Here is a 26,727-nt window from a genome sequence, read left to right as displayed (position 1 = left end):
ATCCTGCCACTAAGCCAGAAATGTAACCTGCTCAGGAACAACAAGATCAAGCACCAGAATCTGGGAATTGGCCTTGTTATTGTTCTTCTATAATTTTCTCTTACTGTTATTATCATTATTTTACATTTTTCCCCCTTTTATTTTAACTACTTTACATATTACTTTGGCAACGTTTGTAAAAATTGTAAGGACAATAAAGTTATCTGTTTCTCTGCCTAGATCCCTCCTCCCTTCCCCTTCACCTTTCCTCCCTCCTAACCCGGAACATTTCCTGCAGCTTCTCCGCAAGCCTCCCCATTGAGAGAGAAGCAGAGCCTGAAGAAAGAGAGAGAAGGGAGAGAGCCTGCAGCTTCCTCCTCCCCAGGAGAGAGCATGGCCGAGGCAGAGCCTGCACAGGTAGGGGGGGGGGGGGGGCAGCTTTCACTCCAGAAAATCCCCTTTGCCACTCCCCCACGTTTTCACTCCAGGGCTGGCAAAGGAGATTTCACAAGCACGATTATTCCAGCACCTGACAGGAGGGGGATTGGTGCACCTTTGCTCTCCCCTCCCCATCCCTGAAGCCATGGGTTCCGGGGGGCTGTGTAGCAAGACATTTGGACAGGAAGGGTCCCTTCTTAAGTGACAGGAACCATGGCAGGCGGAGCCGGCACCTCGCAGTTCCTCTTCAATTCATCGCATTTACTGTACTTTTGCTTCGCACCTCCAAAGCCCTGGGGATGCTGATAGTGGCTGCTCCACACAGCGCGCTGTCAGACCGATGCAAAACCGTGCGCTGTGGCCAACGCATGGCTTAACCCGCGATTTGGACTCATGTCCATAACCCCTGTTTACAATACAGGAATTAGCATGTCCGATCGAGCACGGTCATCACATGTAAATTCCATGCAGATGAGGCTATTAGCTAATCTCCATGGTTCAAAAATGTTCCCGCGCAGCCCATGTGCCCATCGCAATGCGGCACATTTTATGCCGGCCCAGGGCTGGAGTAAAGGTATGCCTCGCTCAAGGGCTCACTGGAAAAAGAAAAATTCCAGCTTTCTGTGATTTCTCCACTTAATATCGTCATGTAGGAGGAACCACGGAAAGCAGATTGAAGTAAAAAAAAAAAAATATGGGGCGCCCAATATAGACGCACAACATAGAAGACGATCCAGGCCGTGTATCTTGTGCCGGTAGCTGGGGGGAAAGGGGACGCTCGTATTGAGCCTCTGTTTTCCCAGCCCGCACTGACAGCCGCCTCTCCTGTGCACCCAATGCTGAGGATGCACAGTTTTCCCTAGCACCTCCTTTTTAGCGCGACCCCTCCCCCTCATTTAAATAATGAATCGCGCACCCAGGAGAGGTGGCTGGATACACGTTAGGAGAGCGGGCGCTCGATCACGAGCGCTCGTTTTACGCGATCCGATATTGCATCCGCCCGTTTGTCCTTTACGGCAGCGACCAGGCCCAGGCCGAATGAAAAAAAACCAAATGGGAAAATTGTATTTCAAATGAAAGCACATCCCTGCGATAAACTAATAACCTTGCAACTCACAAAACTCCCTGTTTCATGTCTGTCTCGGTTGATTTCTCTGATTACACTGGTCCCCTCTCTTACTCAGCCCCGTACGTGCACATGTCCTGAGCTCTTCCCACTGGCTGCCTTGGCCCCTGCTGTGTGAACACACGCATGAGGGTGCCATAAGAGCTGGCCCCCCCTCTGTGTTTCTCCCACGGTGGCAACAGGTTAGTACAGTGCACTTCTGGGGGAATTCTGTGCAAAAAAATTGAACATTCTGCACCAAAAAAATAAAAATTTCTGTGCACACATTTTCTAAATTCTGCACATTTATTTGTTGAAATAACACTATTATTTTTTGCAAATGATCATTCTGCATTTCAGTGCAGTCCAGTATTTACATTTTTCTCACTTAGCAAGGGTTTGTAGCGCCCTAGACACCGCCCCCCCCCGTCCAACCCACCCCCGAGTTGAAAGTGCCCCTCTTATAATGGTAGAGAGATAAAGAGTCATGTTCTCCCTTGTACAGTTCTCTCTCACTCTCTCCCTCCCTCTCTCTCCCCCTCCCCGGGTGATAGCTCTCATACTGCCTTCAGAAGTCCTCCCTGCCCGGAGATATCCCAGGTATGGGTCTTCAGGCTCGTGGAGCATTTTTCGGCAAGGCTCGCGGAGTAAATATGAATTATTGCCACAATCCTGCCTGTAGCCTGGATTCTGGAAGGGGAATTCTACGCAAATTCTGCATTCTACAGTGGTAAAGAATTCCCCCAGGAATTACAGTGATGACAGAGGGATGTGCACACATACATACTTCCACCCGGGTTACAGTCTTGGGGTTCCCTTTGACGAGGCAAAATGTCACTCGCTTTTTCAGGGAGTAATTTTCAAAGGGAGACGGGTGGAAGGTGGGCTCCTGCCAGCGCATTACTACGGGTGCTGAGCGGGTCCCTCTTCCTGTTCCAGGTCCCTGTAACCTTTGAGGACGTCGCTGTCTATTTCTGTGAGGAAGAGTGGGAGATGTTGGAAGAATGGCAGAAGGAGCTTTACAAGAAGACGATGGAGGAGAATTATGAAACTCTAAACTCAATGGGTAAAGATCATTTTTGTTCCATTATTAGAAGTTGTAGGCTGAAATATTTTGAATGCACTCCAGATCAGTCCAGACTCCTGGGTTTTGCCTCCCTGCCAGCAGATGGAGACAGAGAAGCAAAGCTTTACTGACACTGCTACTTATCCTGTGTGCCACCTGCAGTCCCTCAGCATTTCTCTGTTTCCAGCAGATAGTAGAGATGTGGAGTTTAAAATAAAAACAACAAGAAGTAACACAAGGAAAGAGATTTGAGGCATTATTCCCAGGGGAGAGGCCATCCCCCAGGTTGAGTGGTTGAGCAAGGGGTTGGGGAACCTGACAGGCTTCAGAGCAACAACAGCGAGGGCATGGATAGCCAGTGGATTGACTCTCTTCCTATCTCCCACGTGGCCTTCTCTCCTTCCTCCCAAGGAAAGTATTACCTTCCTTTCTTTATTAGTTTTGCTTGTTTGATGTTTAAAAGAAAAATAGAAAAATTTGCCAGTGTGACTAAGGGCAAATGTTGAGTGCCCGGGAACGGGATTTATATGGCTCGGGGGGCAGCTCGGAGAGATCACGGCTGTCAAGCCTGCAGTGAAAACAACCAGGGATCGGTTAAGGTGCACCACGTGACTACCTTGCTAATAGGAGCTGTGCAGCTTACTGGGGTGCGTGGGAGGCAGGAAAGTCGGACACAGCAGCATCTGCAGATACGGCAGTGGCTGATGTGACCAGTGCTTGGGGGTCTGACCACGAGGCAGACGATGTTCCATTGGGGGCCATTTTCTCGAACCTGTGCAGGAGAAAAGAATGAGCTGGGAGGGGGAAATCCCTTCTTTCTCTATCCCTGGCCATGCGCAGACCCTTGAGGGTGCAAGATATCTTAGAAGTCACCAAGGACCCCCTCAAGGATGGGGCTATATAGTGTTGCAACCGTCACTGCCCGACGTCTCCACTCCGCCTACCTTACCGCATTGGCGACTCCCTCCGGGGTTGATGGAAGGCTGGCCACCGCGGCATTCTTCGGCCGTCCTTGTCCGGCGTCCCCGGACCGGCCCGACACTGTAATCCGCCATGTTGACCTGATGCCTAGGGGCGCGCGCACGGCGCGGCCCCGCCTCAAGTACCAGAAGTGGCGCGAACCTCAGGGGCGTCCCACTGAGATGACGTCATCCGCTTCAGATATTTAAAGCTCTCTGAATTGCTAACAACTCGAGTTAGCAAGGATAAGGATATGGATAAGGATTCATTCTATCTATGCTACTCTGCCTCCTCGGACTTACCAGGGGTACCCGCTCCTCGGGGGCCTCGCTCTCTCTCTTACTTTGTAGGTTGCAGTCTGGAATCGGTACTCGCTCCTCGAGGGCCCTCGTTCCCGGACTTCTTCGGAATTCACTTCTGCCTGGAAGTCACTGCTGCCTACTACATCTGTGAGTTACCATCGCACTCTCAGAGCTTTCCCTGGAACCAGGTACTTGCTCCTCCAGGGCCTACTTCATTCCAGCTCCTGGGCTTCTATGAGACATTGTGTGAGTGTTACCATCAGGTTCTGTCCATGAACTCTGCATACCCTGCCTACTCACTATATTTCAGTTTCTCTACAGCTCAAGCCATTCAGGGATCACTGTTCCAGTATCTGAGGGACTACAGCCCAGCCGGGCGCTTCCAGCTCACTACTGCCACCTCTGGTGGTTCAGTATAAGGATTTATGGACTTGTTTAAATCCTTTTTTGTTGACCCTGCTCGAACTTTTGTAGCCGGTTCTGCTTTAGTGGATTTGAAGCAAGGCAACAGATCATTGGCTGAATTCGCCATAGAGTTCAAAACTCTTGCGGCAGAACTTCACTGGGACCCCAAATGTCTCAAGACTCTCTTTTGCAGAGGCCTGGATAACCGTTTAAAGGACGAGCTGGCTGCTCGCCAAACACCTGACTTGCTGGACGAATTAGTAGCCTTGGCCACTCGGATTGATCACCGGCTCCGGGACAAAGTGAAGGAACTCCAGCCTAGGGTGTTACCCAGGTTGAAATAGGCCAGTGCTGTCTCTACACCTCGGATGGTTCCAGTAATCCCTGCTGCTGATACAGATGAACCTATGCAACTTATATAGAAACATAGAAACATAGAAATGACGGCAGAAGAAGACCAAATGGCCCATCCAGTCTACCCAGCAAGCTTCCCTCATTTTTTCTCTCATACTTATCTGTTTCTCTTAGCTCTTGGTTCTAATTCCCTTCCACCCCCACCATTAATGTAGAGAGCGGTGATGGAGCTGCATCCAAGTGAAATATCTAGCTTGATTAGTTAGAGGTAGTAGGGGTAGTAACTTGGGTAGTAACTTGGTCATGGACACTTGACTTCAAAGGAGAGAAGATTTCAAAGGAGAGAAGATTTCGGAAGAAGCGCAGCCTTTGCATGTACTGTGGTCAACCTGGCCATGATCTTTCTACATGCTCCATTCGTCCGAGAAACGACGGGCCTAAGTCCTGCAGGAGGACTGTTCTTAGGCCATACCGCGACATCTCATCCGCTCTCTCTCCCAGTCTCGTTGACCTACGGACCAATCACGGTTCAGACTCCTGCCCTGGTGGACTCAGAGGCAGGAGGCAACTTCATTCTCAGACGTCTAGTGGAAGACCTGAGGAGTCCCCTCATCAAATTAGAAGATCCACTATTGTGTTACAACTTGAAGTGGGCTTTGGACGTTCCCCCAACTTCGCCACTTCCACTGAAGATCAGTGATGTCCCCAGCAGCCATCGCTGCTGACTTCTACAATAACATACTCAGCGAATTTTCTTCCAAGACTCAAGATCCACCTGTCATCATTGCAGAAGACGACTTAGAATACAAAGTCGAAGAGATTCTGGATGTTCATAAGAGGCAAGACTTTTGAATACCTTCTATTGTGGGAAGGTTTCGGCCCTGAAGAACACTCTTGGGAGCCTCAGACCAATATCTTGGACAAAGAGATGCTTCATCAGTTCCATCTCGCGCATCCTTCAACCTATCTGGTACCTGAAGAGGAGATCGCCCTTTGAAGGGGGTACTGTTGCGACCGTTGCTGCCCGACTTCTCCACTCCGCCCACCTTACAGCATTGGCGACTCCCTCCAGGGTTGATGGAAGGCTGGCTGCCACGGTGTTCTTCGGCCGTCCTCGTCCAGCATCCCAGGACCGGCCGGATGCTGCAAACCGCCATGTTGACCTGATGCCTAGGGGCGCGCACGCGGCGCGGCCCCATCTTAAGTACCAGAAGTGGCGTGAACCTCAGGAGCGTCCCCTTGAGATGACGTCATCCGCTTCAGATATTTAAAGGTCTCTGAATTGCTAACAACTCGAGTTATCAAGGATAAGGATACAGATAAGGATTCGTTCTATCTACGCTACTCTGCCTCCTCGGACTTACCAGGGGTACCCACTCCTCGGGGGCCTCGCTCTCTCTCTTACTTTGTAGGTTGCAGTCTGGAATCGGTACTTGCTCCTCGAGGGCCCTCGTTCCCAGACTTCTTCGGAATTCACGTCTGCCTGGAAGTCATCGTTGCCTACTACATCTGTGAGTTACCATCGCACTCTCAGAGCTTTCCCTGGAACCAGGTACTTGCTCTTCGAGGGCCTACTTCATTCCAGCTCCTGGGCTTCTATGAGACATTGTGTGAGTGTTACCATCAGGTTCTGTCTATGAACTCTGCATACCCTGCCTACTCACTATATTTCAGTTTCTCTACAGCTCAGCCTCCAGGGATCGCTGTTCCAGTATCTGAGGGACTACATCCCAGCCGGGTATTCCAGCTCACTACTGCCACCTCTGGTGGTTCAGTATACTGTCTAATAAAAGAACTAGTGTGTGTCTGTCTCCTAACTCTGAGCCTGACCGGTGGTCCCTCTCTGGATCATTCCACCAATCCGAGGATCCACCCACAACTCTCCTAAATAAAAACAGATTGCTAACTCCTTGCAACAGATCAATAACACATAGTCATAAGGCTTTGAGCTGGAGTTGGTCCTGTTTCTACATGAGACCTTTCTGGCTAGGAATGTGGCAGGGAGATGCATGCTGGCTCCCAGAGTTGCCTGAGGCTGTTTAAAAAAAAAATCACCAAGGTTGGACCCTGAGAAGAGGTCTAGGAATATCTTGTGATGACTTGGTTTGCAAAGTTAGAAGGCAATTCGAGGCAGGACTCCGAGGGAGCAGATATTCCTGTGGCCGAGTCTCAGGCAGCAAAATCGACGCAAGATCTTGCTGTTCCTGTGGAGGGGCCGGTGACTAAAGGGTATGATCCTAATGTGGTTCGCATATTCAGAAATGAGGAATGGCAGCATTTAACTTCACATGGATTGGAGGAGTTATAGATTGAGTGGCTACATGAAGAGTCAAATCATGAAGGGCTGGACCTTATCATGAAGAGCTGGACTCTGTCATGAAAGGCTCACAAGAGCTGGTGAGGGTTTTTCCCTTCTATAGGTCGGTAAAGAAGTTGGTGGTATGGGAATGGGATACTCTAGAGACTGGTATAATGTGGGAAAAGCATTGGTGAAACTGTGTCCACTGCAAGAGGAGGCCTTGGACTCTTGATGCTGCCAAAAGTGGAGGCTTCGTATTGGCGGTGACCCAGGAAGCCACCATCCCGGTGGCAGGCTCCACTGCTCTGAAAGTCGCATAGGACCAGAAGGTAGATGGCGGTATGCAATAGCTTTATGCAAAGAGCATGATTGCACTCCATGCAGCATGCAGTCAGGTGTATAAAATTATTTAGGGAGTTATTTAGTTTAATATAGTGAGTAGGCAAATTGGTAGGCAAACTTTGTAAAGCGATAGAAAGTAATGGAACAAAGAAAATCACTAATATTTTCTAGTGTAATTGCTGGATATAAGCCTATAAGTTCTGAAAATAAATATGCCATTTTTCTTAACTTGCTTGTAACAAGGAACAAGTCATGAGATCAGATATATTAAAGACTAGTTACTCATGAGGCTAACATTGTAGATATCAGGGAACAGCAGGACATCAGCAACCTAACCACACCCCTAACTGTTGCTGATGTGCTCAGCACAGATAGTGGGGCCTCATCAAATAACAAGAACATATAGGAGTAGCCCAGAGAATAAACGGGAATAGGTCAGAAAAATTAACTTAAAGAAACCAACGTGAACAGACAATTTGTCAACAGAGAAAGAACAGATCAGAAGAAAAGCTTGATGGATATTAAAGTGCCTGACGAACTGTTCCTGATTTCACAGTGATGTGTTTCCCTCTTTCCCGAGATATATAAGACTCACACTGGAAACTGTGAGGGGAAGTATCTTTGTATATATTCTTAATACAAAAATCTAATCTTGTATGCTTTTATTGCATATTCTCAGATTTATAAGTAAAAACTTCTATACTTATAATAAGTGTGTTGGATATTATAAGTCAAATAATCACCAATTTGTCTACCCACTACATCAGTTCAGGCAAAGTTTCCTTGGCTCCAGCCAGACAAGCGGGACGTTTGGAGGTGGCAGTGGACTACATTGCGAACACTCTCTATGGTTTGATTAGGATATTCCCTAGGATTATGATTTCGTATCGGCCAGAAGGTTCTTGTGTGGAAGATTTGGTCCAGATCTCACTGGGCTCTCCCCCTTTTCAAGGGCAAACCTCTAAATCAAGGAGGACCTGGAACCATTGGTGAAACATCTGGGAGAGTCCAAATGGCATAAGTTACCCAAGGACAGACCACAAGGAAGCAAGCACCACTTCTCCATTCGTCCGCTGTTCGAGGACAACAGGAGAAGTTGACAGAATAAAGTATCTTCCTTCTTTCAGAGGCAAAGCTTAAGCTCGGGCCTTTCGGAGATGGCATGAGCTAGCTCGAGAAAGCTGCGGTTAGGGAGATGGAGTTAGATGGGGTCTCGCAATGATTTGAGGCCAGTTTGATCTCAGGGAAGAAGAAGATATTCCATTTACTTCATGGTCCTAAAGAAAGGAGGAATTTATAGGCCCAAATTGAGGTGCAGAAGGGTGAATGTGATCCTCAGGATACACGGCATTGAATAGAGACTCTTTGATTAGTCATAGCAGCTGTCCACAAAGGTGCATACCTGGCGTTCTTGGATCTAACCATAGCTTAACTTCACCCATTCAGACGGAGCATCAGAAGTTCCTAACACTTATGATTCTAGGAGATCCTTTTCATTTTTGCGGTTTTCCATTAAGATGAGCGAGGGCCCTGCAAAGCTTCCTCATGGTGATGATGGCAGTAGCTGCAGCTATATGGAAGGAAGTAGTCCTAGTGCATCCTCATTTGGATAACTGGCTCTTTCGGGGTGAAGTCGGAGGCCCCATGACATCAGTCAAAGCAGGAGGTCATAGAGAGGCTGTGGTCTGTGGGCTGGACGGTGAACCTGGCAAAGAGCAATCTCAATCTGATCCTTCCCTGAAGGATATTGGGGCCTGTTTCATTGCCGGGAGAGGCAAGATATTTCTCACAGTGGACAGAGTGATGAAGCTGCTGATAAAAATTCGCCATTTGTTGAGGCTATTGTTTCCCAGGGTTGGGGACTATCGATGGGTTCTAAGTTCTATAGTATTGACATTCCCTGAGTGTTCGTTCACATTCGGCCCCTTCAGAAGGCAATCCTTTCACATGGGAACACATCGTCAGAAGAGTTTTCAACCTCTGATGTCCCGGTCTGGTTTCTTGTGGTGGCCTTCTTGGATCAACCTGGCACAAGGATAGGCTTGGACATCCCGGTCTGGAGGGTAGTAACTAGTGAGGCCAGTCTCTTGGAGTTGGGGGGCTGACGGCTGAAGGCCAATGGTCAACAGAGGAAGCGTTGTGGGTTATCATAGGTCGAAGTGAGAGCGTCTTAGCATTGCAAATGCAAGTCCTATTAGTCAATGCAATGGCAGTAGCTTATATCAACTGACGGGGTAGAACCAAGTGTCGGATGGTCTTTCAGGAGGCTAAGGAATTATTGGGCTAGGAGGAGCAACACCTGACAGCTCTGCCAGCATAGATTATTTTTAGGTGATTTTCTCAGTCGGCAAGTGTTTGACCCCAAAGAAGGGGAACTGACAGAGGCAGCGAGCGATGAACCATATTTGGGTCCAGTGGGTAGAACCTAGATGGATCTGATGGCATCAAGACAGAGTGCCAAGGTGAGTCTTTTTTTAGTCTCAGGTGAGAGAGAGTCCTACCATGACCGACAGAGATCTTCCTATACGTTTTCCCCATAATGGCCTCTGGCGGGCAGGCTGTTGCATCGATTAGAGAGGCTCCAGGAAAAGGTGATAGATGTGGCTCCAGAATGTCCATGGTGGCCGTGGTTGGTGGACCTAGTAAATTTTAAAGTCCACCAACTAAGGTTCGGTTATTTTCACGAGTTGATTAAGCATAGTTAATGCTCTTGGATAAGGCAGATCACTTCTGTCTCACAACCTGGCTTTTGAACGGATTTGTTGGCATGGAAGAGATACTCCGGAGAGGCCATTACCACCTTGTTACAAGTCAGGTGACTTTCCATTTCCTTGGTTTATGTGAGAGGGTGGAAAGTGTTTGAAACATGATGTCTGGGGCATAGAGTTATGCCTACTGTTCAAGCTTCGCTTTGCATAGTTTGACTTGTTGTGCCAAAGGGTCCTTTCATTCCCTTCGAGTGTAGGTGGCAGCCTTAGGTTTTCAGGGTGAGGTGCAGGGGGTGGCCCTAGCTTCTCATCCGAATATGGCTCATTTTTTCTTTGGGGGAGAAGCATTTGTGTCCTTCAGTGAAAAAGATGTGTTCCTTGTGGAACCTTAATCTAGTGTTGCAAGTGCTCCATGGAGCTCTGTTTGAGCCATTGATAAGGGTTGTCTCTAAAAGTATCTTCTCAAAATTGAACAAAGTGAGGATATAAAGCAATTGTGTTTCAAACTGTATCGGAGAAACTGAAGCTTAACCAATAACCAAAACAAATTTACAATCACCACTATATATATGAAAATATAAGTTCTTTCTGATTTTCAACTACTGCATCTGAATATAGTGGTGATTCTAAAAGTATCTTACCATAAAGAAGATCTTTTTGTTGGCTCTTTGCTCTGTGGGAAGTATTTCGGAGCTGCAGGCCTAATTTGGTCAGGACCCTTTTCTACAGATATCGGAGGCAGGAATGTCATGATACATACTACCTTTCTTTCTGCCAATGGTAATCTCTGTATTTCATCTCAGTCAGAGAGCCTCATTGGTTAGACGGTCAAGCATTCTTGTGGTATTTGAAGGTTACCATCGGCTTTCAGAAATCGGATCACTTATTCACGCTATGAGATGGTCCGAAGAGAGGAAGTGAGGCTTCCATGGCTACTATTGCGCGGTAGCTGAAGGAGGCAATTGGATCATCATACATTCGTAGGGGTCATCCAGTTCCTGAGGACTAAGGGCCCATTCTACTGGGGCATCAACAGCCTCGTAGGTTGTGTGTGCGCTAGCTTCCCCACAGGAGTTCTGTTGGGCAGCGTTTTGGGCTTCACTACACACTTTCACCTGATATTAACGGCTGGATATCTGGATGCCGGACTCAGCTGATTTTGGTGCGAGTGTACTACAAGTGGGCCTGTCACGTTCCCACCCAGTGTAGGGAGCTTGGATACATCCTAGGAGTCTGGACTGATTTGGGGTATGAACAGGAAAGGAAAATTGATTCTTATCTGCTAATTTTCATTCCTGGAATACCACAGATCAGTCCAGAACCCTGCCCGTTCAGTAAAGCCCACTCGTCATGGCAGTATGAAAATGATGCAGAGTGGTTTGTTTGATTTCATGATGTTCTGCTTAATATTGACAGAGTTTTCCATATAGGCTCCACCTTCCTTCTGCTCGTTGATTGGGATTGAGGGTCTCAGTTATAGTTATTTTCATCTTGGCTTGGGTACAAGTCATACTGAGGGACTGAAGATGACACACTAGGTTAAGTAGCAGTGTCAGTAAAGCTTTCTTCTGTCTCCATCTGCTGGCAGGCAGGCCAAACCCCAGGAGTCGGGGACTGATCTGTGGTATTCCAGGAATGAAAATTAGCAAGTAAAAACCAATTTTCCTTTCCCGGTCTCTTTTATACATAATTCTCCAGTGGGTGTACCAGAATGTGTTTAAAGAACTGTGCTTGCTTTCTGACTACTTGCTAACATCTCTGTTCAGTTGTTTGACTGTCTGCAACTTAATTAGATTTGCATGCTAATTACTCTTTACAGAAGTGCAGTTCGCCACTTGAGTGTCCCACCCACACCCATTTCCTTGCTCAATTAAATTAAGTAACACCACTTTGTAGTTTCTTTGGGGAGTGATGTTAAAAAAAAACTTGCGCTAAAATCATAATTACATTCTAGCATGGGTTTTATTTATTTATGACTTATAGCCCACTAACACATGGAGTAAAAATACATGGCAGGAAGCACTAGGCAAACTAGGTGGTCGGCCTAGGGCGCCACTGGTCTGGGGGAGGTGATGGCATGACTTCTCTTTCTTCCTGCCCCACGTGGCCTAGAAGAGGAAGTGGTGGGTCCATGCGAGCAGCAAGAAGAAGAGGCCATGCAGGAGAGAGATCAGTGCTTTCCCCGGGACGTTGCAGGAAGAGGCAGCATTGGCCCCAGGTTCGTATGGCATTTGAGCACAGGAGGAGCATCAGCAGCGTCCCTGCCTCCACGCATTCGCCGGGCCACAGACACACACGTTCTCACAGACACACACACATGCTCTCAGACACAGCAACACACAAAGAGACATGCTCTCACAGACACACACACATGCTCTCACTCATTCACTTCCTCCCCTCTCCCCAGTAGAAGTACAAGTCCAGAGGCAGCCTCCCCTGCCGCAGGAAACAGAGCAGGATCAGCCCCAGTGGCCTCAAGAAAAATGAAGTCTGTCTGCCGTGCCTACAGAAAGAGGAGGCTGCCTCTGGACTTGTATTTCTACTGGGGAGAGGGGAGGAAGTGAATGAGTGAGAGCATGTGTGTGTCTGTGAGAGCATGTGTATGTCGGTGAGAGCATGTCTTTTTATGTTGCTGTGTCTGAGAACGTGTGTTTGTGAGAGCATGTCTCTGTGTGTGTTGCTGTGTCTGTGAGAACATGTGTGTGTCTGTGAGAGCGTCTCTGTGTGTGTTGCTGTGTCTGTGAGAACATGTGTGTGTCTGTGAGAGCGTCTCTGTGTGTTGCTGTGTCTGTGAGAACGTGTGTGTCTGAGAGCATGTCTCTGTGTGTGTTGCTGTGTCTGTGAGAACGTGTGTGTTTGTGAGAGCATGTCTGTGAGAACGTGTGTGTCTGAGAGCATGTCTCTTTATGTGTTGCTGTGTCTGTGAGAACATGTGTGTCTGTGAGAGCATGTCTGTGTTTGTGTTGCTGTGTCTGTGAGAACGTGTGTGTCTGTGAGAGCATGTCTCTGTGTGTGTTGCTGTGTCTGTGAGAACATGTATGTCTGTGAGAGCATGTCTCTGTGTGTGTTGCTGTGTCTGTGAGAAGGTGTGTGTCTGTGAGAGCATGTCTCTGTGTGTGTTGCTGTATCTGAGAGCATGTCTGCATCTGTGTGTGTGAGTGCATGTTCTATGATTGAGCATGTGTGTATTTATGAGGGAGATAAATTGTGAGGAACAACCCCTCACCTCTCCCCTGCTAATCCACGACAATCTCAAGGCATCTGGAAATCAAAAGATTCCAGATATGAGCCGGGAGGAGAGCTGAGCGTTTCTTTTTTTTTCCTACCTGAAGCAGATACCGGGGGTAAGCTGTAGCTAGCCCCGACGGCTTGATTACATCTACTGCTTCATTGCCTGAGCCTGAGGGGGCGTTTCCACTGGAGGCGGGACCAGGGCTGGACTTTAAAAATCTTGTCGCTGTGCCCTGAAACCCGAGCCGGGAGGAGAGCTGAGCGTTTCTTTTTTTTTCCTACCTGAAGCAGATACCGGGGGTAAGCTGTAGCTAGCCCCGACGGCTGATTACATTTACTGCTTCATTGCCTGAGCCTGAGGGGGCGTTTCACTGGAGGCGGGACCAGGGCTCGACTTTAAATTCAAACACTACAGCGGCGCGCAGCAGAGCCGGCGCGCTGCTAAAGCCGCGCGCGTTTAAGGGGCGCGCGGCAAAGCTGGGCTTTGCCGGGCTTCGCCGGGCCTTCGCTGGGACTTCGCTTCATTAGACTGGAATAACTATCCTATAGAATTCGCCCGGAACAGGCTGTGTGAATTACTTTAGTAGGTAAGACTCAGATCTCCTTCTGACTCCAGAAATGGAATCTTAAAGAGTTATATACATCTATCATTGAATACCTCTTTTGTCCTTGGTGGCTTTGTTCAATAATTTCCTTTGAAATGCCGCATACTAAAAGGAAAGCCAGGATACGGCTTCCTAGTGAAGTGGCGGTTCCAGTTGTAGGACAAAAGACAGTATTAGAATGGCTTGACCCACAGAATCCCCTACAGGTGTTAGCCGCTGGAGGAAATCCACTAGAACGAAGTGATTCCTCCTTGACTACTGAGATATCTTTGAGCCCAGGGGAACCGGTTCCACCATCTCCGCCCGGAAGAAGGGGTGTATCCCCAATTAATCCGAGCGGTTCATTAGAGGGAACTTTGAACCAAAAGAACTCTGGAGAAGAAATAGGAATAGAAGTAGAAAAAGGAAAAGGAAATGAGAAATTGGACTCAAGTGTTTTGGAACATCAAGTAAGATTGGGTATATTGGAAAATTCTTCGTTAATATCGATAGAAACTAGTACACCTGGAAATATTGACTCTGTTAGAAGTAAAACTCATAATATTGAGGTAACAATAAAATCGAATAAGAAATGGTCAAAACCTGTAAATGTGACTATGGATAGTTTATGGTCATATATGGAAAAACTAGATACTGCTATAGGTAATTTAACAGAAGTAGTATTAAAGACATCAAAACTCTTTAAATCAAAATACTAGTGAATTGAGTATAACAAAGAGAGGATATCAATAAAATAGATAAACGGGTATTTTTCAAATAGAAAGATCCAAAATCATCAGATTGTTAAGGAAGAAGTAATAAATAAGAGACTAGAAATCCTGGAAAATACGGTCAGATCATTAAATCTAAGAATTAACAACTTTCCAGTTATCAGAAAAATGGATCCTATTGAATTATTTAGAAATTATGCTACCCAAGTGTTAAAATCCCTGATAAATGTGTACCAGTAGTAGTAAAAGCTTTTTATTTAGGTGGAAAGAAGAAAAACTTGAAACTAGAACAGGTGAAAAAGAATAGTGATGGGAAAGATTGTAGAAGAGAGTTCTATAGATCTATCCGATTTACTACAAAAGTCACAGGAAGAAATTGAAGTTAAATAAGGGAAACCTTATTAATTCAATTTGCTTTCTCTACGGATAGAGATAATATTTTGAGATCCTTTTTCGTAATAGATTAAATACCTTTTATGCCAAAAAGTGTGGATTTTTCCTGATTTAATTAAGGATACTCAAGATCGAAAGAAGAAGAATTTCCTACAGTATAGAAAAACTGTAGTTGAGAAAGGAGGAACTTTTTCTTTAACATATCCGTGTAAATGTTTTATTAAATTGGATGGTAACAACTATATATTCTCCGATCCTAAAGGTTTAAAAAGATCTTCTCGAGATTAAATGACCGGCAACTAGGAAAGTAAAACAGGTCAAGAATGCTGTATATTATTTCCTAATTTATAATTTTATTCCTAAATATTTCGTTCATTGGAAGATTCCATTTTATTTTGCCTTGTTTGAACAAATGCCAAATAAGGGTCAAACAATATAGAAATTGATTATTGTTTCCTGTTTTCTTATGATTGACATGTGTTCTATTTTCATTGTAATTTGTTTATTGTAATTAATTATGTAAAGCAATAAATAAAGAATTTAAAAAAAAAAAGATTCCAGATATGAACAACTGGGGATTTTTATCCTTTTAAGTATTGGATGGAGTTTGAAATATTTTATTGGTCTTTGGAAAATTTATATGAGTTTAAATTATTAGATGTTTTTCTGTTTGTCAGCTGTTTTGAAATATTTTTACTAGTATGGTTTTACTTCTATTGATGATTTATATTTCCTGATTTTCTTGTTTGATGTTTTCTAAGGAACTGTAATATTTCTGTTTTTCCAATGTTGCACTGCATAGTAGTCTGGCGTGTTGCGGTTAACAGGTCAGTTTTGTCTACACGATTTTATTAATGCTTTATGGTTACTTTATTCTGCAGTTTTTGTGAGGGTCTGTTTGTATTTTGCATGTGCGACTGAGTTGACAATTTCTGCTAGTGTTAGGTTCTGTGTAGGATCTGTAGCAGCTTGGCTTTTGCTGTTTTCCTAATAGTGGGTTGTATTGGCGTTTTAGGGCCTGGTGTAATAATTGCAGTTTTGCCTTTTCATAAGTAATGCTGTTAGTGTTTGAGTGCTGGCATTTGTTGGAGTTTTGATATGGGAGATTTACTATATTGAAATTATAATTCAGTTTACTTGTGGCTTTCTGAAGGCCAAGCCTGTACCCAGTGCACATTACATTCTCATCCATTGCCACTCCCCTATTCTATATTTTTTTGTTTCTCGCTGCTAAATTTTACTTTATCGGTCTCTGATCTCCCGTTTATTATTAGACTTGCCATTAACTATGGAATTTGATTATCATTGGTTGAATTGTTTTTTGTTATTAATTTGTTCTTAATTGATTCATATTATGTCCACTTTTTTCTTATTGACTGTAAAGCTTGTTGCTGATTTATTGTTTATTGTAAACCGAGGTGATGTTATTAACGTGCCGCGGTATATAAAAAAATCTCTAAATAAAATAAATAAATACAATAGATATAAAACCAATTCCAAGGCTCTTTTTTACTTTTTTGCAGGGTTTTACTTGTTGTGATATTTTTACCTCAGAAGACTGTAGTTAAATGTTCTTGTCCATGTAAAATCTATTATTATAAATGCATAATTTTTAATTGTGTATGGAGAAGGTGTGACCGAGGGGGCGGCAGGCTGTAAGTTTGGCCTAGGGGGCCTAATACCCTTGCACAGGCCCTGAATGATATGCAAATAGACCGAGAATAAAAACAAAAAAGTGCTCTAAATAGAATAACGTTTTCACTCTTTGGCTATTTTGCATGCAAGTTAGAGATAATCTGTGCTAAAAAAAATCCTACCCACATTCAAAAATGAACTGGGCCCAGTGGCTGAACCCCCCTTCCTCTGATCCACACAAGTTCAAAAACTAAAACCAGGCTAGGCCAAGCACCCTTCCTCCTCCACCCACATTAAAAAAAAAATTTAAAAAATTAGCGAGCAGGGCCAGGCCGGCCCATCCAAGAGGGGGTTGAACCTCCTCCCCCATCACCTTCAAAAATGAGCTGGGCCAAGCAGCCTAAACCCCCTCCCTCCCATCCACCAAAGTAGCTACAAGTCCTCAATCAGGCCACCTACATTTTAAACCCTCCCTCCGTGCCAGGGAACCCCATCCCTTACCTCCTCAGTCTCCTGTTGTCAGTGCTGCTACAGCTCCTGGCTACTGGCACTTAATACGAATTTAAGAGCCAGAACAGCCCAGAGCTGTCCCCAGCCTTGACAGCAGCAGACTGAAGCAGTAAGGCCTTCCCTGCTGGGAGGAGGACAAGTTAAGAATTCAGGTGGCCTGATTGCGTGCTTATAGCTACTTTTTTTTTTTTTGAAGGTAGGTAGGTAGGTGGGAGTGTGTTCTGCTTGCTTGGTCTGGCTAATTTTTGAACACGGGGAGAGGGTTCAGCTCATCTCATAAAACTGTTGAGCTTGGGTGGATGGGAGGAGGCTCTGTTCCCTGAAAATTCATATTGCTGTAAATCAGCAAGTGTAGCTAGAAGGCAGAATCATGTTGATAAAGTTATTAATCTGTAAAAGGCTTCTGACTGTCAGTCGCACTGTGCACAATGCACCTTCCACTGTTCAGTGGAAGGTTCCACTGTTCCACTGAACAGTGGAAGGTGCATTGTGCAAAAACAATATGCTTTGGCTGTAAAGAGTTGTCTCTCAAGCACACACGTGCATCCACACACATACACACAGGTGCATCCACACACACACACAACACAGGTGCATCCACACACACATACACAGGTGCATCCACACACACACACACACACACACCATCCACACACACATTGTTGCTACATGTCACACTCGCAGGGTGTCGTCTTCAGGCACCACCAGATCGCTACTTCAGCTACCGTGGAATGGGGTTTCGCGGTGACCCTCTCCTAATTTGGCTGCTGCGGGATGAGAACTGCGGCAGCCAACTTTCAGGCCTCTTCCCTCTGGTGTTGGACAGCCCTAATTGTGTGAGCCTGAGCCCTACGTGATTGGGCCATGGCCCACCCAGGCCCATCCGTGGCTATGCCACTGTTGTGGATTGCGAGCTGGTTAAAAGACAAGAAACAGAAGATAAGAATAACCAGTCAGTTCTCTCAATGGAGGAGGTGCCCCAGTGATCTGTACTGGAACCGGTGCTTTTTAATCTTTTATAGCAATCGATATTTAGTGCTCTCTAGAGTTGGGCTGCGAGAGACGTCTGACTTACTGTCGGAGTAATTTATAGAGAGGTTCCCTAAGTTTCTATATGCTTCTTGTTAATTTCTTAACCAAATAACACATTATTTATTATTTTCAATTTTGTTCGATTTTAAAATGTATATCTGTGATGGACCAGATGACTGAGCAACGCCAGGCAGTTTTTGCTAGTTAACCATAGTCCCCCCATAAAAAAGACCAGTGCCTCTGATCTCACCAGCGGCGGATTCACGATATCGGACCGGCCCGGGTATTCGCCGCCCAGGCTGGCCCAGGACATATCACGTGGTCTGCTGAGCGCGGCTCTGTCACGGCCGCGCACGGCAGACCACATGACTGGAGCAATCGGCCCACCGGGGGATGCCCGATCCCCCGATAGGCCATCCTCCCCTGGATCTCACTCAGCAAAGAGCAATCCTCTGTTTCCTGCTCTAGCTAGCCCCTCCTAGGCAGTGTTCAGAGAACAGCGAGGTAGGGGGTGAGGCTGAATCAGACAGAGCAGAACAAAGGAGAACTACTCTGCTTCCTAATGAGTCACCTCTCTTTCTGCCATTTCCTTACCCCTCCCATCTTCTCCCGTCCTATCCCATGCAGAGAAGAGGAGAGGAGAGGGCGAGGATAGAGTAGATATAACAAGCTCTGAGTCCTAATCCAGCCCCTCCCCTTCTGTCATTTTGTAAAGGCCGATTGTTTTGTACTGAGCAGAAAATATCTTGGCTGCTCTAAACTCCTGCGTTGATTAGCATACATGCTTAATCCCCCACTCCACCATGCCTACCATCAAGCTATGTAATAATCTAAACAAATACCAAAACTAGTACAGTTGCTGTTCAAACATCTGGTTTCCTTTATCCTTGTGGATTGACTGCACAGGACACTGCCACCATCAACCTTCCCACACTAACCTAGGCTGTTGTAGCTTGCTGGGGGAAGCCTGGCTTCCCATGGCCTGCACCATCACTGGGATGTATTTCCATTCTCTGCCCTTTGATTTTCTCTGATCATCTCTCCCCTTGCACCTGCTCTCGAGTGAGTGAAGGGTGGGTTGTTTGAAATACTGCAACTTCCCACCCCTGTTTTTCACTGCTTCCTAGAATATGACAGTAGATAAGTATGAGGACCATTTGGCCCACCTAACCTGCCCAATTCAATCCCCAGTGCAATGACATTTACATTAGTTGATTCTCCGCTCACTTCTTTGCAATTAGGGATCATCTGTGATTTTCCCAGGCTTTTCTGGATTCATTTTCCATTTTTTGTCTGCACCAGCTCCACTGAGAGTCCATTTTATACATTCACCACCTTTTCAGTAAAGAAATAGTTTCTGATGTTGGTCCTGAGTCTACCCCCTGAAGCCTTATATCATGTCATTTTATTCTAGAACATATTTTCCTCTGAAAAAGATGTGGCTTCTTGTGTGTGATTTATACTTTTGAGGATTTGAATGTCTCTCTAACATTGATAAGACAGGCGAAGAGAGAATTTGAAATGAAGTTGGCCATAGAGGCAAAAACTCATAATAAAAACGTTTCAAATTATATCCGAAGTAAGAAATCTGAGAGGGAGTCGGTTGGACTGTTAGAACCGAGGGGGTTAAAGGGGCTCTTAGGGAAGATAAGGCCATTACTAATGAGGATGTTAGGGATTACCAGTTCTGGAGATGGTTTTCAGGTGTGATGAGTCAGTCGAACTGACTCAAATCACTGTGAACCTGGAAGATGTAGTAGGACACATTGACAAACTAAAGTGTAGCAAATCACCTGGACCGGATGGTATGCATCCTAGGGTTCTGAAGGAACTAAAAAATGAAATTTCTGATCTATTAGTTAAAATTTGTAACCTATCATTAAAATCATCCATTGTACCTGAAGACTAGAGGGTGGCCAATGTAATGCCAATATTTAAAAAAGGCTCCAGGGCGATCCGAGTAACTACAGAACAGTGAGCCTGACTTCGGTGCCGGGAAAAATAGTGGAAACTATTCTCAAGATCAAAATCGTAGAGCATATAGAAAGACATGATTTAATGGGCACAGTCAACATGGATTTACCCAAGGGAAGTCTTGCCTAACAAATCTGCTTCACTTTTTTTGAAGGGGTTAATAAACATGTGGATAAAGGTGAACCGGTAGATGCAGTGTTTTTGGATTTTCAGAAGACGTTTGACAAAGTCCCTCATGAGAGGCTTCTAAAAAAACTAAAAGGTCATGGGATAGGAGTAGTGATGTCCTTTTGTGGATTATAAACTGGTTAAAAGATAATTTTCTCAGTGGAAAAGGGTAAACAGTGGAGTGCCTCAGGGATCTGTACTTGGACCAGTGCTTTTCAATATATTTATAAATGATCTGGAAAGGAATAAGACAAGTGAGGTTATCAAATTTACGGATGATACAAAATTATTCAGAGTAGTTAAATCACAAGCGGATTGTGATACATTACAGGAGGACCTTGCGAGACTAGAAGCTTGGGCATCCAAATGGCAGATAAAATGTAATGTGGACAAGCGCAAGGTGTTGCATATAGGGAAAAATAACCTTTGCTGTAGTTACACGATGTTAGGTTCCATATTAGGAGCTATCACCCAGGAAAGAGATCTAGGCATCATAGTGGATAATATTTTGAAATCGTTGGCTGAGTGTGCTGCAGCAGTCAAAAAAGCAAACAGAATGTTAGGAATTATTAGGAAGGGAATGGTTAATAAAACGGAAAATGTCATAATGCCTCTATTCGCTCCATGGTGAGACTGCACCTCGAATACTGTGTACAATTCTGGTCGCCGCATCTCAAAAAAGGTATAGTTGCGATGGAAAGGTACGAGAAGGGCAACCAAAATGATAAAGGGGATGGAACAGCTCCCCTATGAGGAAAGGCTGAAGAGGTTAGAGCTGTTTAGCTTGGAGAAGAGACGGCTGAGGGGGGATATGATAGAGGTCTTTAAAATCATGAGAGGTCTTGAACGAGTAGATGTGAATCAGTTATTTACACTTTCGTATAATAGAAGGAAAAGGGGACACTCCATGAAGTTAGCAAGTAGCACATTTAAGACAAATCGGAGAAAAATATTTTTCACTCAAGGCATAATTAAGCTCTGGAATTTGTTGCCAGAGGATGTGGTTAGTGCAGTTAGTGTAGCTGGGTTCAAAAAAGGTTTAGATAAATTCTTGGAGAAGTCCATTAACTGCTATTAATCAAGTTGACTTAGGGATTGGCCTCTGCTATTACTGGCATTGGTAACATGGGATCTTCTTAGTGTTTGGGTTTTGCTAGGTTCTTGTGGCCTCTGTTGGAAACAGGATGCTGGGCTTGATGGACCCTTGGTCTGACCCAGCATGACAATTTCTTATGTTGTTAATTTCACCCTGTCTCTCCTCTCCTCTGGGGTATACATTGTACTGATTTTTGTTTTGTTAAATGGCGAAAATCAGGCACTCTCTCTCTCTCTCTCTCTCTCTCTCTCTCTCACACACACACTGTGTGTATGTGTCTGTCTATATCTATCTGTCTATATAGTATACTAGCCGTTAAGCCCGTAACAACGGGCTACATTTAAAAAAATTTTCTGTCCATTTCCTTCCCACTCCCTCCCCCTCATTCTCCTTCCCCCCTCATACTCCCTTCCACCTCCCTCCCATTCTCCCTCCCACCTCTATTCTCCCTCCCACCAGTCCCCCCATTTCCCCCTCCCCTCACTCTCCTCCCTCCCCTCAGTCACTCCCTTCCCCCTTCACTCTCCCCTCAGTCACTTCCCTCCCCTTATTCTCCCCTCAGTCACTCCCCCCCTCCCCTCAATCCCTTCCCCTTTCAGTTCATCCACAACCCCTTCCCTCGGATGGCAGACGGAAGATCTCCGGTAGGGGGGGTGTCCATCCCTCACGTGCGCACCGCTGCCGCCGCTACTACTCCTCACCGCCGCTGCTACTGCGCCGCCGCTACTTTGCTCCTCCCAGCGCCATTGGTTTCAGGCACGCTCCGCTCTGACCAACGTGCTCGTCCGCACATGTGCAGTAGCGCTGCTCTCTACTGCACATTTGCGGCACGTCGGTCAGGGCTCCCTTATCTAGTAGATATATATATTGTGACAAAAGCAGTGATTATACAAAATGCAATATCAATATATATAACTGTGATTATATTAGGACGACTTATAAGAACAGCCCAGAGAGAGAGAGAAAGCAGAGTTAGTATTTACAAGGATATGTCTTCGATGGCTGCTCAACTGAGAAATCAGGTGAGTTCACAGCCTCCGTTCGGTCCCCTTCAGACAGGTAGTGCAACTCAGGTTCTCTGCTGGGAGTTGGATGTGGTATCCCCAGGATGCTGGGATTCAGATCAGGTCGTGCATGTGTATTAAAGCCTTGGTGCAACTGACTTGTTTTATGCTTTCTATACCGGATCTGGCTCACATGAATGTTTTTTTTTAGTTCTTTTACATCTCAGTGACTAACCAGGAAAATACAGTATTCAAGCAACTCTATGCTAAAAGTCATCTATGCATTTTTCATCATTTCTTCGCAAGGCAGAATATGGTTCCTTTCTCTAAGCTGTATTGCTGTTTAACTTTATCTCAGCAAAGCATCTCAGTCTCCAACTGTCACAATCTTTCATTGATATCTAAGCAAAAGCAGTTTCCTTTCTTACATTTCTTCACAGTGCTTAAAATAGAATATTTCTTCACAGTAGTTTCTTGCATTTTATACTGTAAAATTCCTTACAGTGTTTTTAGCTGGAACTTTTCTTTCCTGTGTCCTATAAGTCTAAGCTTAATTAGGAAGAGCAGGGTTTTTTTATATGTAATTTATAATTATTTCTTTATTGTGTTAGGCAAAGCATTATTGGGTTTTATATGGTTTCATTGTGTTCCACTTTTTGGGGGCCCTCTTTATCTCTGTGTGATCCTAGAGGTGCCTTCACACCCCCTTTCCCTCAATCTAATACAATCATAGTTAGGTTTTTTAGTCCCATTCTCATATGGATCCCAGAAACGTTCGTACCGGTGCGCAGGCGTACGTGGTGCCTGCATTCGTAGGCCCCAGCCCAGGGACATGGCTTTTATATAACATAGGCACGTATATGCATGCATGTTATAAAAATAGCCTGACCGCACACATAAGTGCGCCCAATTTTAAGTGGACATGCGCCTGTCCACGTAAAAACAGCCTCTGTTGCTTTAAGTGAGGTCATTTAGAATGGGAAGCGCGACGACGCCATTGCCATGCAAATCAGTTCGTTCCCAGTTCGTCCAGTTAAGGGATAGGTCTTCCAAACCCCCCCTAGTTTAATGGCCTTTCTTCCCCCCTGTTAGCCCGATCTTTAAAACCCCGCTGATCTGCCTAGATGGTTTTTTTTTTTTATCACTTCCCTGTCATCCATAGCAGAAGTAAAGTTATGCCAAAGGGTCCCCGGCAAGTGCCATTGCGCATAAGTATTTATGCAAATATTTCAGGTTAAAATCCTGGAATGCCATGCCCCACCCAGACCACGTGCACATCCCACCCCTTTAAAAAAAAACAAAACCTTTTCATTTGTGCACACAACAGCATTTACCCGCATATCCAGGCAGCTTTTAAAATCCACTTCACGCATCCCCGGATCGGTGTGCGCGGCGGGCTTTTAACATTCACCTTTATGTTCTCTACTTTTCTGTCCCCATTTATTTGCTCAGGCTTTCATTTTTTTTATAATACCACATGTCCTGTACGTATTGACATCAGTAATGTTTTTCAGTGGCCATTCAGAATGAGCTTCACGCCGTGCAAAGGTTTGTTTAAACATTGGTTCGCTATCTGTTTGAAAAAATAATTTTCTCCTTAATTTAGTAGAAATCTGATGTAATTTTTGTTTTGTCTCGGCACAGGCCCTTCATCTGAGAAGCCTTCTCTGATATCAAAGATCGAGCGCGAGGAAGATCCGTGGGTCGGGGAGCAGCAGGACCCGAGAGGCAGGAGAAGGCCGGAAAGCTCCTGGAGAGGTGAGGGAGAGCTCAGGGGCAGGAGAGGACCCCCGGGGCAGCCTGGGGGGGCACCTCTGTGTCTGTAATGGGGGGGGGGGAAGAAGGAAAAGAGTCTGTTTGAAGCCTTCTGATTCTTGAGTTTGCCGTTAGTGCTTTTCCATAGGGATCTGTTACAGGATGTGATGGGATGTTGCTGTCTGGTAAATGGGGAGATGTTTGCTGAGGAATGTGTGTTTCATTAGTTATTTAGCCGTTTTATATACCATCGTTCCAAACAGTTTACAACATAACATACATATTATAAACAGACAAATACTTTTGACTTGATGTGATCATTTAACATACATTTTAAAGACAGACACATGCGTTGACTAATGTAATTAGGGGTGAAAAGATATGCAGAGATGAGCTAGGGATAATAGGTTGGTGGTATAAAGAACATGATCAGGTGAGAGGGTTATTAACATATATTATTCTCCCGGGCTCAGAATGGTTGTCACAGGTGTAGGCTGCTGTCATGGGGACTGGTAAAACAATGAAAGGGAGACCAGCTTCTGAGCCTTGGGCACTGATGGATGACGGCGGATCGCAGTGTTCTGCCGCGGGCCGTGCTTCGTGACACGGCGGCAGGATGTAGATTTTTACCGGTTTCTGCTTTCTCCCCCCCCCCCCACCACCACATTCTCCCCGTGCCCCCCACCCAGGTGTAAACTGAACATTTCTCCTGTTGTTAATCCAATTTACTCACAATGTATTAACGTCTAAACTAAGAGAAGATAAGAAATCATCGTAAGCACTTCCTGGGTAAGTTCCCAAATTACTTTATAATCCCTGGATCTGCATCCTGTGACACCCCTAGAATCATAACCATCATCCTTCCCGTATCCAAGCCCATGGCAGCTTACCCCACAAGGTTGTAGACATTTGGATTTACAACATAACTTAAAGCATTTAATTATAATTAAATGTAGTGTTAGCCATTCCCCATGTTCTTTTATATCCCTTGTTAACAATCCCCATATTTAAATGTTTAATGTATTTGACAAAGGTAACGCAAAAGTTCCTGCAAATTTTGTTTAAATGTAAACCGATGTGATATGTAAAATCGAACACCGGTATATAAAAGTAAATAAATAAATAAATAATTTTAAACCGTGCAGTTATGTCTGTTAATGTTTCCTAAAGATGATACTGGTGCCCACTATCTAAAAAGCCTGATTTACATAACCAAGTTTTCAGAAATTTCTTAAAAATTTGCACATGGACTCAGCACTGAGACACTGCTGTCTTACACTCCTTGTTTTTCCTTTTTCCCCCTTCTTTTTACTGTTTGGATGGGGCCCAGAAGGAAGGCTAGGACTCAGTATTTCCTTCCGGACCCAAGTCAGTCATTTGCTGCTATACACTCTAACTCTCCCACATAAGTGTAATTAGGGCTCTTAAGCTTCTCATTATCTGTTGTGGTCTGTCTGTTGTGCTCTGTCTTCATGAAAAGATTCAGTATGGCCTATAAATTATAACAGGGGTATTGTCATCACCATCATTAGCCCTAGTGCTGAGGCTGAGTGTGGGCCATGTGCGACCAGAATGAATTTTTTTTTCCTTCCTTTTATACTTCAGTCGTAGTGGTCACCTTGCTAAGATTTTGTCTAGTTGTAATACAACATGATCACCATGTGAAGGTACTCAGCAATACTTAGTGAGAGAAATTTCCTGCATCCAGTTGTTCTCCTCCCCTCTGACTGTGTGTGACTCTGTATGTGTGTCACTTATTGTATTGTCAAACTACATCCTGTGGCAGGGACCAATGTAATCCCTAAAGTGACATCAACAGGTTTCGGAGAGCATTGAGAATGGTCTTCATATCATCAGCTTGTCAAAGACAGAATCATCACAGGCTGAAGAGAAAGGAATGCATAGAAAGGATTAACAAGTCCTTTATGGGCAAACAATTCTTATTGGCTCTTCCTCAGCCCCACTATAAATTTCGTAGGACAATACCATGCCCTGTCATGCCCAGATAGCACCAATCTTCCAGTAGTAATACAAAATGAGTTGTAATGTAAACAAGAAAGTCATCATAATCCAGTTTTATAACTTTTTGTAATTGATATCCCTATTAATTATATGATTGTGGCTTCATTGGATTTAATGGTAGGTCTGTCCATTTCCTTCTGAAAATTCTTTATTAGAGTAAAACACATGCCGTTAGCTCTCCATTGCACATTTGACTGTGAAGGTCTGAGTGTGGAGCCTGAGAGCTTTTCCTGTGCCCCCAACATATGAAATAATGTCTGTACTTTCTCTCTTACTCAACAGACTATGAGATCATTCAGGAAATTAAGAAGCAGCAGATGGGATGTGCTGAGAACCAGGAAACCCAAAAGATGCTCCCAGAGAAAAACAAAGAGAGGTTTATCCAGGGATCAGAGGGGGAAAGAGAGTCTGAATCAAGCAAGAAAAGAGGAATCCCTGCAGAATCCAGAGGAGACACAACCAGCATTTCTGGAAACTTGACAATTGCCACTAGACCCCAGACCAGTAGAGAAGAAAAGTTATCCACTTGCACAAAGTGGGAAGAAAATGTGACAAGAAAAGAGAAATGTATCTCTCACCAGTTAAGTCTTACAAGGAGAAGAAACATTTCAATGCACTGAATGTGGTCAAAGTT

General features: G+C 45.0%; 1 protein-coding gene across 1 annotated transcript in view; it reads left to right on the top strand.

Moving 5' to 3' along the window:
- The first annotated feature begins 286 nt into the window (after positions 1–286).
- The window catches only part of LOC115083753 (oocyte zinc finger protein XlCOF6-like), a 187,302-nt gene continuing 160,861 nt past the window's right edge, over positions 287–26,727 (top strand). Inside the window, exon 1 of the mRNA XM_029587753.1 lies at positions 287–396. Within this exon, the coding sequence (XP_029443613.1) occupies positions 373–396 (24 nt within the window). The 5' untranslated portion in view covers positions 287–372. The remainder of the gene's footprint in view (positions 397–26,727) is intronic.

Source organism: Rhinatrema bivittatum, chromosome 2, assembly GCF_901001135.1.
Source record: "Rhinatrema bivittatum chromosome 2, aRhiBiv1.1, whole genome shotgun sequence".
NCBI classification, from domain to species: Eukaryota; Metazoa; Chordata; class Amphibia; order Gymnophiona; family Rhinatrematidae; genus Rhinatrema; species Rhinatrema bivittatum.
This window is presented reverse-complemented; position numbering and strand designations above follow the sequence as displayed.